Source organism: Thunnus maccoyii, chromosome 22 (assembly GCF_910596095.1).
Source record: "Thunnus maccoyii chromosome 22, fThuMac1.1, whole genome shotgun sequence".
NCBI lineage: Eukaryota > Metazoa > Chordata > Actinopteri > Scombriformes > Scombridae > Thunnus > Thunnus maccoyii.
Genome location: NC_056554.1, coordinates 18,644,238 through 18,658,633, shown reverse-complemented (window position 1 = coordinate 18,658,633; position 14,396 = coordinate 18,644,238). Strand labels below are relative to the sequence as shown.

At 37.0% G+C, this 14,396-nt stretch overlaps 1 protein-coding gene across 1 annotated transcript; it reads right to left on the bottom strand.

Moving 5' to 3' along the window:
- Positions 1-1,597: 1,597 nt before the first annotated feature.
- On the bottom strand, positions 1,598-9,906 carry vbp1 (von Hippel-Lindau binding protein 1). Its single transcript, XM_042400883.1, has 6 exons — positions 9,766-9,906; positions 6,511-6,635; positions 6,179-6,245; positions 4,588-4,686; positions 4,278-4,416; positions 1,598-2,643 (listed from the first exon to the last, which is right to left on the bottom strand). Exons 1-6 carry the CDS (start codon positions 9,844-9,846, stop codon positions 2,567-2,569), a joined length of 588 nt encoding a protein of 195 aa, XP_042256817.1. The 5' UTR covers positions 9,847-9,906; the 3' UTR covers positions 1,598-2,566.
- Between the last annotated feature and the right edge of the window lie 4,490 nt (positions 9,907-14,396).

The window sequence follows — 14,396 nt, the reverse complement described above, 5'->3', positions numbered from 1 at the left end:
TATATTGGACTCACATGGTACATACTCCTAAATAAAGTTGTTTAACCAATTAACTGTAGGTTACCTGACCTGGTTGTGCATATAATAAAGCTGCCATGTGTAGTCTGTAGCACGCAATACACTGAATAGGGTGACTAGATACATACACAATGTATAGAGAGTGGTAGTTGGGGTTGGAGAGGGGTTTAAGCCATACATCATATACAATAATTAAAGCCTCCCTCCACTCAAACATGTGTTGTTCCTTCAGTTGGATGTTTGATCTTCACTGTGCAGAATGATGTATGTGCAGAGTTTGACACTAGAAAGCTTGTTTTCATATTCATCTGCTGAAAGTGGAAAGTTTTCTCTGCGCTCATTAAAAATCTGAGTTTAAGGCCTGTACTTACGATTTGCACGATTTGTGACATCACAAGTAATTGGAGCCAATCGCGGTCCAGTATGCAGCTTACACAAGTGTGATGTGGAAACTTGAAGCCTCTGGTACACAAACACTGAGAATGGACTTTACAACGAGGAGACATTTTGAAATGTAAAATATTTACATATTCATAGATTCTGGATTGAGGCAGAAGAAGGGGATGTCATTTTAAGAATCTTTAACCCGTTAATTGAACTTTTTTTTGTGGAAAAACATCAGACACAAATTATTAGTCAAAGCAGAGTATTTTATGTCTTAAAGCAAACTGGGAGGGGTCTTTAATAGATCTTACCACATGTCAAAAATTAATTCTTTTATGTTTTGCCAAAAAATTAGATTTTGCTTTTTCTCTCCTAACATTATTTTCTCCTCTCAAGTGTACATTGCACTGTGTGATCAAAGAAACACACATTTTATGCCATTTGAGAGTAATTAAGTACAATAAAAATATGTTGATCCTAGTCATAAGATGTGGATTAGTTAGATTTAACAGATGAATGGAAAAACTAAAAAAGATAAAATAAGCTGATGTAGATCTGCACCGATTTTCTTGAAATGTGCTGTAGTTCCTCACATCACCACTGGGTGGAGACACCGAACACTGAGCAGCAAAGGTTTGATACACTTCAAACTGTCAGCTGAATCAGCTCAAAAAGTTGCATTCTGCAGATTTAATAAATTTATTTCTCTCAGTCAATTAAAAAAGGCACTACAACGTCTCCTCTACACACTGCTTATTTTGGCTTCTTTATCCAGAATCTTAAAATGACAGATGACAGGATTAATAAAAAAAAGGGAAAAGGGTTGCATTTTTTGGGAAGAGGGAAAAGTTCAAGATGAAGCTCTGGGAGAAAGAACAGGAGGGATGAATTTAGAGTATGACGATAATATATTACAGCGGCAAGCAATAAAGTTGACATTTACTTACTTTCAACTGTACTGGTGGAAATTATAACCTTGCTAAATGCTGTTTGTCTTCAACTGTAGTTACTGTTGATGCTACTCTTAGACCTTTGATTCTGCTTAAATGTTCTGTTTTAAAGGAAACCCGACACGATTACATGCAGGTACTCGACTCCAAACATCATTAAATGTTAAATATTCTTCTTTTCTAACCTCCATCAACCTTTTTGTCGGGGGAGTTCTCATCAGAAAAATAACACACAGAGAACCAGGTCAAGGTCTCATCTCTTTGCCCAATGTTCTTCATTTACTTCATTCATTGTTTAATGAGTACAGTGAGAGACAAATAAATACAGACAGAACAGCGGTAAAAGGGGGGGAGCAGAGGAAGCGTCGAAAGAGGAGAACTGGAGGAGAGGAAGAGATGGTCGAGTAAAAGGGACGGAGGAGGAGGAGGAGGAGCAGCAGGTTTGGAGCAGGACTACAGACGGGGAACAGAGTCATCGATCCTTCTGAACTCCTAAAAAAAAGTCCTGTAGTTAGGTGAAAACCGGAGCCACAAGGCGAAACTAGTTTTTAAATTCTGTATTCTTCTTCTGTTGAGATCTCAGCCATCCTACAAGCCTGATTCTACTGGAGTATAATGGCAACTGCGCTTCAACGATAATCAATTCAAGTAAAAATCCCAAGTGAGAATGTTGTTGCAGGTTGAGAAAAAAATAAAAATAAGAACAACAAAAAAAACCCCAAAAGAAAAACCAGAGGTGCCGGGTCAGTGAGTCAGGAAAATGCATGGAGGTAAAGACGATGCGAGAGAACCCTCACTCAGAAATCTGCCGAAAATAACAGGAACATACTTAAATCATTAAAAAGAATACAAAAGTTGCCTCGTTGCCTTTGTTTTTTTTGTTAGTTTTTACTTGAAAAAATACTTTAAAAAGTAACAAATCAACAGAAAACAGTAGTTGTGGTAGATAGAGCCAGACGTGATGAGAGGGCATATTCAAAACCAGACAGATTTATGAAAAGTGTGCTTGATTTAACCGGTTTCGTCTTCCAAATACAGAGTTAAATCAAACACGCTGAAATGTTTTAAACATGCCCTCCATCTGCTGAGCTCTGGGGTGAACATACATATGATGTGTGGGGGGAGGAGAGGGGAGGAGGGGACAGGGTTTGTTTTTCATTGACTAAAGGAGAAGATAGTTAGCAGGAGGGGATGTGGAGGCTGTTTTGTCAATATTAAGACTTGTCTGCTGATTTGAGGAGGTTTTCTTTGCTCCTTCTCTTCACGTCCCAGTTGTAGACTCGTGCCATGTCTGAGGGGAGCGTTGGGTTAAGGAACAACAGCAGCGGCGGCGGCACAGTGACAGCATCATGATTAGTCATAGTAAAAACAGAGTTTTCCATTTAGTGTTGGACCTGGAGACATATAGTAGCTGTAGTTTCCTGTTTTGGTCCCTTTTACAGAAAACTACAGAACTGTAAACTCAACACTGACTGTCAGGCTGGTAAATAAGCAAACTAATACAACACTATTCCTCAACATAGATTTAAAAAGGTCAGTTCACCCAAGTTATATAAAAACATTTTCATAAAACTACCTGTAAAATCTCTGGACATACCTTTTCATAAGAACTAAAGGTAAAGGTGATATAGAAATTCTGTTTCCATTATACAGTTTGTCCACTAGAGGGCACTGAAGTTTATTTTTTAACAGTAATGTTCACTTTAGTACATCTACTAGTCACTTAACATCTTTCTCTTAAAAAAAGATCCTTATTAAAAAGGTTTAATATTATGTAATCATGTAAAAAAAAAAAAAAAAAAGTAGTAAACATCCTTTAAACTCTCAAAAATCCATCAATAATGTGCAATTTATCTTCTTATTTTTCTGTTTTGCATGAAAGGTACAATGTGTTTTTTTCTCTACCATTTAAACTGATACCTCTTTGTTTTTTTTGTCCCAAACAACATCCTGTTTTTATGAGAAATACCATATCGGCCCGAATAGAAGGCGATGTATCGGCGAGTATCTATAATACTGGCTTATACAGAGAGCTGCATCATGTGTTTGTAGCCTTGATGAACGCTAGCAAGTGTTTCGAAGTCCGTTTATATTGAGTCTGTTAAGAGTCTGTCAGCACTAAAAGTGTTTGGTTAGTTCAGTTTAACCTGCAGGAGTTTCTGAAGGCTCGTGTAACATGTTTTCCTACAATGGAGGAAATAAAATTCATGACGAGTGAGTTTACTTTAGAAACAGATTGCGGACCGATCAGGCAGCCGAGAATCTCTGCTGTCACACTTGATGAGGAGCTCGAAAAGACACAAAGTCTTAAAAATGGTGAATGCCAGAGAAAATAATATCAATGCTTCCAACAATGACACAGGAGACTGTGAGTGAGTGACTGATTGACAAGTACACAAATTTGCACTTTACGTTCTGCTTTAATGGTGCTATTTCCCTTTTATAAGAGAAAATGATTTAAGGACGAGGACTTTATTCTCCTTTGATAAATAGTATCTTTGGGAAACTTTCCCAACAGTGTAAAAGTGTGTTTTTATCTTCATAAAGTATTTTTCTGAAAATGTGTTGGAAAAACGGGGGTCGTCTTTTATATTTGGGCCAATCAGTACATCACATGAGAAGTAAAGATGTAATTTTTAAGACCTTTAAATTGAATCATGTTGACATAAAAAAAACAGAGATTTGACTTAATGTACATTTTTTTTCTTGTTAATTTTGTTTTTCTTACCTGTGTTATCTTTTTTATTAACAATTGACAAAAAAAGAAAATCAAAATGTTCAAAGGGGGCATCACTAGAGAATAAACTTGGTAAAGTAATATATAAAACACACGAGTGAGCAGGAACAGCTTCACCGAACTTCCTGTCACTTTAAACCGGCTGTGAGCCAAACCTGCGTGGACTACAGGTCCAGGTGGAAGGATACTGACTTCGGTGGTGGTGAACTGGTCTCGCAGGAAATCCAGGTCATCCTCGAGTGTCTCTAGGTTACGAGATGCTGTGGACAGGTTCTTCTCTAGGAGAGCCTGGGCTTCGTCGATGTCGTACTCTAACATGACGTTAGCCTTTGGAGGGAGAATGATGATGAAGAAGAAGAAGACTATTGAGTTGAGAGTTTACAGCCTCACAGTGACAGTAACTTAAACCTCTTTCCAAACATCACATGCTGATGTCTTTTGTGACTTATATTCTGTATCTATAAAGTTCTTTGAGACGTAAATCAGAGCTCTACTTACTCCTAACCATAGGCAGACTTTATCGGTGGGCGGCACTGAGGCCTTGCAGTAAACATTGTCAGCCAATAGGAAGTGTGTTTCCATGGGGTCTGTGGTCTCCTGTGTAAAAAGAAAAAAAATGACAGCAAACTTGGTCAAAAACGGACTTTTCAGTTATTTTTTTAAACAAAGTTTGATCTTGAATTTTCTATCACACAGCTCTAATAGAGGAGAGATGAGCACTTGTCCAGAAGAAAGTTGTTAGTTGTTTATTTTCTTGATTAAATTGATTAGTCGGTTGGTTTATAAAATGTCTGAAAATTGTGAAAACTGATTAAGATATTTCCTTACTGTCACAGAAGACTCAATAAACCAGAAAATATTCATATTTGAGAAGCTGAAATCAGAAAATTTGGACGTTTTTTTCTCTTAAAAAAAAAAAAAGACTCAAAACTATTAATCGATTATCAAAAAAGTTGGTATAAGTTTTCTGTCGACTGATTAATTGATTAATCGTTGCAGCTCTAGCCACGACAAACCTGAACATTAAGAATAGTTTGTAGTTCATAAAGATTTATACGAACAAGAAAGATGATTTATTCATTTTTGTATAATTTAGTTAGTAAATTGTATTTGCAGCACATAAATCTTTTCATTTTAAACCTCTTAGATCAAGCTTAAGCAAGCTTGAAGCTCAACAGATACTTGATATTGTGACACATCAATGTTGATTGATAAGAAGGTGGAGAGAGCATAACTGAAGATTTCTACATTAAAACCTGACATGACCAATAAACTGCCTGCGTCTGTGCTGAAATGTGACGTTTTTTGTTAAGCAGCTGAGTTAAAACAGTCAAAGGTCTATTGATCCGGTTAGAAATTCCTTCTGTGATCCTTTTATTTTCATCTCGGGTCATTCGCGGATTATTCAGACAAGTTAAATCAACAACAAATTAAGACTGCAACACGTTTTACCCACCACACCGCCATCTCATAGCATAATACATTGATGTCATACCAGTTTAGCACAACTAGCAAGTTTTAAATGACTCCAATATAAGTAGTTAATGTACATAAGTCCTGTCAAGCTTCATCATGTGTCTGCTAATATTCCAGATGTTTGTACGAAATGTTTGAGAGAGAAAGGTGCTCTATTTTTTTTTTATAGGAATGTCCAAAGATCCAAAGTCCCTTTAAACATCAAACTCTGTGCTTGGAATATATCTGAAGGACTTTAAATACACTGTACATCGAAACACACTAATTTCGGACTTCTTCAAGCCAGGAGAGCTATTGATCTATGTTGGAAAAGTATAGACGCTCCAGCTTTTAGATTGTATCGGTCCGGAAAGACTAACTTACATTTTTAATGGCAAATAATGTCATGAAAGATGGGAATGTAGGCTTTAACTGAGAGGAATTAGTAAAGAATACAGGGAGGTATTTTGTTTTATTTGTATTCTATCACATACCGGTGCAAATTGAGTGCGTGTACGTGGGTGTTTGTGTTATATATGTGCATTTTCTGGTCTCAAACTGTTGTATTGTTACTGTGTGTTTCATGAGAAAATGACAACAAACATTTGTTCAAAGTTAGGTCACAAAAACGCACCTTTTTCTTCTGCATGTGCCGTAGGATTTCTAGCGTCTGTGTGATTTGTGGGATCTGGTTTTTCAACCTACGTACCCAGAGAGAAAGAGTCAGGAAAAAGAAAAAAAAAAACATGAAACAGTGTGTATTTCTGTACACCAAAGCAAAGCTAACTTCAAACAAGGGAAAACGAGATTAAAAGCAGCTTGAAATATATCACATGATGTAAAAATCACATGTAAATACAGTTAAAACAGCTGATAAATGCTCTTCTATTTGCAAATGATTAGATGTCCCTTTACACTGTTTAATTTTGAGCGGGACAGAGAAACTTGGTGTCTGTATGTTGTTACCTGAGTTTCTTCTGGGACAGGTTGAGCTCCATGTATTTATATTTCTGGTACTGTTCGTCCAGCTTCCTCAGCGCTGAGTCTGCTGTCTCATTGCCAGGCTGCTTCATAAAAGAGTCAACATCCTCCTGCAGAGTACAAACAGTGAGCCAAGACATTAAAACTGGAATGACACTGAGTTGTTAGAGTCAATAATCATATATCAGACAATCTTTGTTTAAAATCAAAACTTTTTTTTGATAAGAATCTCTTAAATTAGCTTTTTTTTAGCTTGATGAGATATACTGAGCAGGATATTTTCAGTGCTGTTAGGTGGACGAATGACGTAATGGTGAGACTGTTTCTAAATTAGCTGATAAATCACCCTATTCTGCACTTTGTTACTCATCAGCTCACATGCAAGCCAATATCAATAAACACTCAGCGAGCACTTTATTAGGAACAACTGTGCAATCTAGTGTAATCCAACACAACAGCGCTGCTATAAATTCTATCTTATGTTTAATCTTGAGGTCTTAGTGGATGGTGGTGGTATACTGTAGTTCATTAAATTGACAAGTGTTCCTAATATTTCGTCCACCCCATAAACATACATGAGGAGGGGAAACTATTAGGAATACTGTTCAATTTAAAGGATACGTTCACAATTTTTTTTAAGTCTTAAAACAGCTAGTTAGGTGCACATATGACGAGTGAACTGTAATCGTTCCTTCTGTTCTTACTGGCTGCTAAAAGATCCCCTTCACATGTGTTTTCAATGTAAGTGATGGAGGCCAAAATCCACAGTGTACACAGTCGCTTTCTGCAAAAATGCATTTAAAAGTTGATGTGAAGCTTATATGAGGCTTCAGCAGTCTGAGTTAGTCATATCAAGTGGATATCTGACACATTTACAGTCTTTTTAGCTTTAAATTCCCTCTTTGTGTTTCCCTGCTGAGACGTGAATTTCAACGGCCACATTAAGATAGACAAAGAATATATCAAGAATTAAAAAGGACTTTCAGTGGGATTTGGCAAAAACTCGTCCATGTGTTTATCTTCGGTCGATTCGACTACAGGTCTCTCTAAAATATCGATCGGACAGCTGCAGCTGATTCAGGACGCTGCTGCTCGAGACGTCACATCACTCCGGTTCTCAGATCTTTACACTGGCTTCCCTGTCTGTCAAACAATTGATTTCAAAATACTGCTGTTGGTTTATAAAGCACTGATCTGATGCTACATTATGAGCCGTCCAGACCTCTCAGATCGTCTAGGACAGGTCTCTTTTCTGTCCCCGGAGTCACACATGGAGAAGCAGCGTTCAGTTTTTATGCTCCACATATCTGGGGCCTCAAAAGTGTAGCCTATGTGCGCACAAAAGCTGAAAATGGCGTGTGCAAATGGTCAACGCAAAAGCCTTCATGAATATTGAGGTACAATCTGTTCCTGTGGAGAACGGCAGCATTAAAAAGAAGAAAGTTTGAGCGGCTGACGGCTGCAGCAGCTGGTAACGCAGTCGGAGCAACAAACGAAACAATTCATGAAATTAGACGTGATTAAAAGTGAAGATGTGGCAAGAGGGTACAAAGTAGCGCAGGCACGGCAACACCGAAGCTCACCGCTTTGGTATTTGTTAAGCATCTACTGTATATAGACACATACATGACTGATGAGACCACACACTCAATATGCCACAATCCTGGCATCATGCTGGCATTTCAGCAGCTGCACTGCTTCACAACCGAATGTGAGCACCATACAGCTCCTCTCCTCTGCGCTCTGGGAATGTGATGGTGAGACGTTTCATTAATAGTTCAATAATAAAAAATTTTTTTAAAAAAAAAATCACAAAAAAGGTGTTTATGGAATAGTTATGGCTGACTACAAGCACAAGCAACACTGCTGATAAAGTGGATCTATAGTAAACGTGTGATATGAAGTGAAGTGAAATGAAATACGCGAGAGGAATCATTATACAAACTGGCTTCGATTCACCACCAAAATGTTCGTATGTATGGGTCAGAGTTTCCGTACAGGTGAGCACATTCTCCTGTCCTTTTTGGTGGGAAGTGACGTATATATCTCAAAGGTAATAAATGAGGCCCCTGAAACAAACTCCCAGAAGATTTGAGGTCGTTGCTGCATTTTATCAGCTAAATCAAATTTGAGGCCTTTGATTAATATCTCGCGCTGTAACTTTTACTCTCCTGTTTTATTTGCCTTAATCTATTTTTATCTTATTTTTACTTTCTATTTAACTGTATTTAAATGTCTTTTTTTTATATTAACTTGTGTTTCTTTTACATTTTGCCTTGAAGCCTTTTATGTTTTATGTAAAGCACTTTGAACTGTCTTGTTGAAGTGTGCTATACAAATTAACTCACCTTGCCTTGAGCTGCAATGGAAGAGCAGGAACAAAAAGAGGAACTTTGGCACTAAAAAAGACTGTAACATCGAAAGATGACTTTATTTGACTCATTTGGTCAGCTGAAGCTTTATATTAGCTTCAGATAAACTTTTAAATACATTGCATATCTGGTATGTACATTATGAAGGGATCTTCTAATGGTCAGTATGAACAGGAGGAATGATTATAACCAGAAAAACCTATTTCAATGTTCATTTGGGCACCTGACTGTTGTTTTATGACAGTACATCATCACCACTTACTACGACCTCAATGTTTCAGACAGAGGCTAAACTGAAGGGCTTCATAATGACCTAAATAAGATGTTTTTAACTATAAATAATGATAGATATTCCAGTAGAGCCCTAAAATATAAATATAAACCTTCAAATGTGCATGATACATCCCCTTTAAGTGGCCATACACCTGGCAGCCAACAACCCAAACATGTTTTAACGCATAATTTTAATCCCTTTAGGTAGAAATCCTCAACAATGATGAATTATTCCTCCATAAACTGTTTTTATTTAGTGTTAGCCTGGCTCCTCCACTGTGATATATTACCTAACAATGAATGGAGGAGAAGCAGGAAGCTAACGCTACTTTAAATGACAGCAGCAGATTTATTAGCACAGCTAGGTTGATTGACAGACGTTTATTTAGCTATAATGAGCTAAAAATGTAAAGTGGAAATGAGGTACAGGCTGCTGTGTCCATAGATGGCAGTGAGCAACCGCCCCACTTGTGTTAGCTCTCTCGCTAGCTTAGCTAACTTAGCATGACGCGCCCACACGCCGGTTACAAGTACAAACGCGTCTTTTTAACGCTGCCGACATGTTATAGTGAGACATTTCAGAGGGTTTACGCACCACAAACACCGCTTCAGGGATCCCGAGATGCTTTCTCTTTGTCGCCTGTACTGCATTGCTGTTGTCTATGGTCGCTGCCATGCTGGAGAGAGGCTACTCCTTTCTTCCTTTACGTACAAGACTCTCTGTGCGTCAATACGTCTCCCTGTGCGTCAACACGTCTCTGTGCGTCCGTCTCAAGAAGAGAGTCGACGCTCAGCTCCCTCTAGTGGTCACAGGCTGCTTACTACAACTAACAGTGTTTGCAGAAGTATTCAGATCCTTCACTTAAGAAAAAGTACCAATACAGCAATGTAAAAATACTACATTACAAGTAAAAGTCCTGCATGAATGTAAAACTATTAAAGTATTAAAATAAAAGTAGTGTTTTGGTCCCTCTGACTGATATATTATTATATATGAAATCATTAAATTATTAATACTGAAACATCAGTGTTAGAGCAGTGTGTTACTGTTGTAGCTGCTGGAGGTGGAGCTAGTTTCAAATACTTTATATACAGTTAGCTAGTTTAGTCCAGTGGTTCCCAACCTAGGGGTCGGGCCCCTCCAAAGGGTCATCAGATAAATCTGAGGGGTCATGAGATGATTAATGGGAGAGAAAAGAAGAAAAAACAAAGTTCTGATACACAAAGCTGTTTTCAGTTTTTGGAAACTTCTCTAATCTTTGATTTTTGGGTGAAATATTGGACCATTTGAACATTTATTGAAATGAAAGCATGTGAGAAGTTTAGAGGGAAAAATCACTATTTGGTGGAGCTGTTAACAACTCACAGACATCTGAAATGTGACCCCGACTACACACTGCTTTTTGTAAGACGTCAAAAACCAAAAAAGGTTGGAAACCACAGGTTTCACCTTTAACAATGTGTTGTATTTTAAAAGCTTGTTATATTATCCATTGTGTCAAATCTTCATCTGAAAAGTAACTAAAACTGTCAAATAAATTTAGTGGAGTAGAAAGTATAATATTTCCCTCTGAAATGTAGTGGATTGGAAGTATAAAGTAGCATCACATGGAAATACTCAAGTAAAGTACAAGTACCTCAAAATTGTACATGAGTACAGTACTTGAGTAAATGTACTTAGTCCGCCACTGGCTACTAATGTATCTAGTATTTCTTCCTCTACAACTACTGTTTTCAGAGTCAGATATTAAAGTCCCCTTCCACTCAAAAATGCGCTTTTCTTCTTGTTCCTTCAGTTGGATGTTTGAGATTTACTGCACAGAATGATGTACGTGCAGAGTTTGACACTATTTTCTGCTGAAAATGAAAAGTTTCTTTGTGCTTGAATCTGATTTTAAGGGGTTGGCCTGTAAGAATGATTTGTGACATTGCAACTAGTTTGGAAGCCAATCCTGGTCAAATATTCAATTTATACAAATGTGATGTGGAAACTTGAAACCTCCAGTGCACACATTAAGAATAGATATTACAGTGAAGTAGGAGATATCTTGTGTTCAGCAGTTAAACATCTCAAATGAAAAATATTTGCATATTCCTAGAATCTGGTATTTTTAACGAGGGAGAAGGAGTAGATGACATTTTAAGGATTTTAAAGTGGGAATTATACTTTTTTTTGTGGAAAAACCATATCAGGCACACACTGTTGTTCCAAGCAGAGTATTTATGTCTTAATACATGTCTGGAAGGGATCTTTAAGAAATGGGGAACTAGACAAAAAAAGTCAGTTTCAAAATTCTAAAAGATCCCCTCCAGACATGGAGGATATGATAATGCAAATATGTTTTTTCCCCAGATGTTTAATTGCAGCACACAAGATGTCTCCTTGTTCACTGTAAAGTCTGTTATCAGTGTTTGTGCACTGGAGGCTTCAAGTGTCCACATCACACTCGTGTAAGTTGAATACTGGACCAGGATTGGCCTCCAAACTAGTTGTGATGTCACAAATCATGCGTACAGGTCGACCCCTTAAAATCAGATTTAAGCACAGAGAGATTTTCCACCTTCAGCAGATAAATGTGAACACAGTCTTTTAACGTCAAACTCTGCACATACATCATTCTGCACAGTGAAGCTCAAACATCAAACTAAAGGAACAAGAAGAAAAACATATTTTTTAGTCTATGGGGACTTAGTAATAATATTTATCTATCCAATGAACCGCTGAGACTGGGATGTAATGTTAACCACAATAAGTGCAGCTATTGTGATATTGAAATTGAAACTACAGATCATTTATTTTTCTATTATATGTGACATTCTGGGAGGATTTACAGGACTGGCTGTCAACCAAAAGCCAACTATTTGCTCCTCTCACAAGAGAGTTTGTGTTTGGTATTAACATGGGAGACATTAAGAGTGACTTGATATTGAAGCTCCTGGCAAACATTTTTCATCCATGTATCTAGATGGAGGAAAATGAAGCCCGCTTTTTTCCTTGGGACCTTGTGGACATTCTTCTCGTTGCTTTGAGATGAATGAAAACAGAACATGCCAAGTCATCACAATATTTGAGACGTCTAGAGCAACTACATGGAAGAGTGCAGAGACTGGTGGAAAGAGGCTAGAGGTGACACCATGGGCCTCTGAGGTGTTTACTGTTTTTATGCCTTGATGCTTGTTAATGAATCTTTTTCAATAAAGAAGAAGAAAAAAAACTACTATCACTACTGATAGAGCTTCTTTTACTTACTACTTTACAAGACCTACTACTACAACTGTATATGATAAGATGAACTATGATAAGATGAGATCATGATTGTTTGTGCCTACAGTGAAAAAAAAAGAAATATAGTCTATATTCTACATACCTAAAATAAAAACATACATGGTAAAAATTGTATGAAATGAAACATTCAAGTAAAACAGTTTGAAGAAATATCCCTCTACTTCCAACGAAAATCAAGTTTCCTAGAACGCAAAGAATAACTACTCAAGAAATGACTCAAGTACAATTTTGAGGACCTTGAACTTATTAGGCAATCTCCATTTTATTTAACTTTATACTTCCACTGTAGGAAAATATGTCTTAATTTGTTGATTCAAAACTTGTTTACTGAGTTGCAGAAGATTGATAAAGCAACAGCTGTGTTGAAAGTCAAACAACAACACAAGTCAAGAGTCTACAGCAATGCAAGCATCTGTGAGGCTTTTGTACTGTACTGCTGCTTTACTGGCTGATGGGTTTAGCTACTGCTACTTTACTGGCTGATGGGTTTAGTTCTGCATGGATTTGGTCATAAACCAAAGTATTGCACAAATATGGCTACAAATGTGAACCTTGTGGCGCTTTTCAGAGATGGAGGCTTGTGGATTTTGGTCCCCATCAATTACACTGTAGGTGCATTATGAAGTCAGTATGAACAGGAGGAATGATTACAGCAAGAAAAAACTATTTCATTGTTCATTTGGGCTCCTGAATGTTGTTTTAAGACAGTTGAGTTGAAAAGTTGTGAACCGTCCTTAAACATAAACATGCTAACATGCTCACAATATCAGTGCTGACATTTGCAGGAATAATATTTAATTTGATTTAATTTAATTAATGTTTTCCCCAATTCTAGTTAAGTGTGTTAGCATGCTAATATGTGATAATTGGCACTAAACACAAAGTACTGTACTGCTACTTTACTGGCTGATGGGTTTAGTTCTGCATGGATTTGGTCATAAACCAAAGTATTGCACAAATATGGCTACAAATGTGAACCTTGTGGTGCTATAGAGGAAAAGTTGAGGGATCAACAAAGTTATTAGGATACATCCTCTGGGAACACTGACTGTGCCAAATTTCAAGCTAACTCACTCTGAAGGTTGTAAGATATTTTGACTTTGAAAAACTGGTAGTCTGTATATATATTTTTGAAAAAAATCTCCACACACCTGAGTATGTGACAGGTGCATCGGAGGAAGATGCAACTTGAAAACAACGGGCCTCATTCACCAGCCGTCCTTAAAAAGAAAGTTCTTCTTAAAACCCACTTATGCAGTTTTCACGAAGATTCTGACATTCACCGATGTTTTCTTATTTGAGATTTGTTCTTAGTTAAGAACAGAGTCTACTCACACTCAAGAGCACACTTATGCACGTTTGAGTGTTGACATGTTTGTCCAAAATAATCTGTTATTACATTTTCTTCAGTTCAACAGTTGTATAATATTATGGGATTTAAATTACAATCAAAATGTTATCATTTGTAATATTTGTAATAATTATTTTACAAAGCATTATGGTTTTAAAACACAAACGAGGATGTCCGTCCTCAACCACTCCTGGGACTATAGACTTACTGTCCAAGTTTGACAGCAATTAATTGCTTGTTTGTAAATAAAGGCTTTAAAATTCATTTAACTTTTACAGTGTTATTATTCATAGCTTACAATTAATCTCAAGATTTGTACTATTATTATTATTTGTACTCATTTCTTCAAGTGACTCGGAGATTTTTGCCAGTGTCGAGGCTATCTGTGAAAGTGTTTGGGCCATTTTCTCTTGTTTTGGGTGTTTCACAATTATGCAATGTTGGTCTAAGCTGCAGAAGCAAATGTTTTAATTTTGAATACAAACTAATCACTCAGATAAATTACCATTTATTGTGTTATTAAACACATATTGAAGAGGAGAACACTTATTCACAAAAATAATCACCTGCCTTTAGGTTTTACACACTG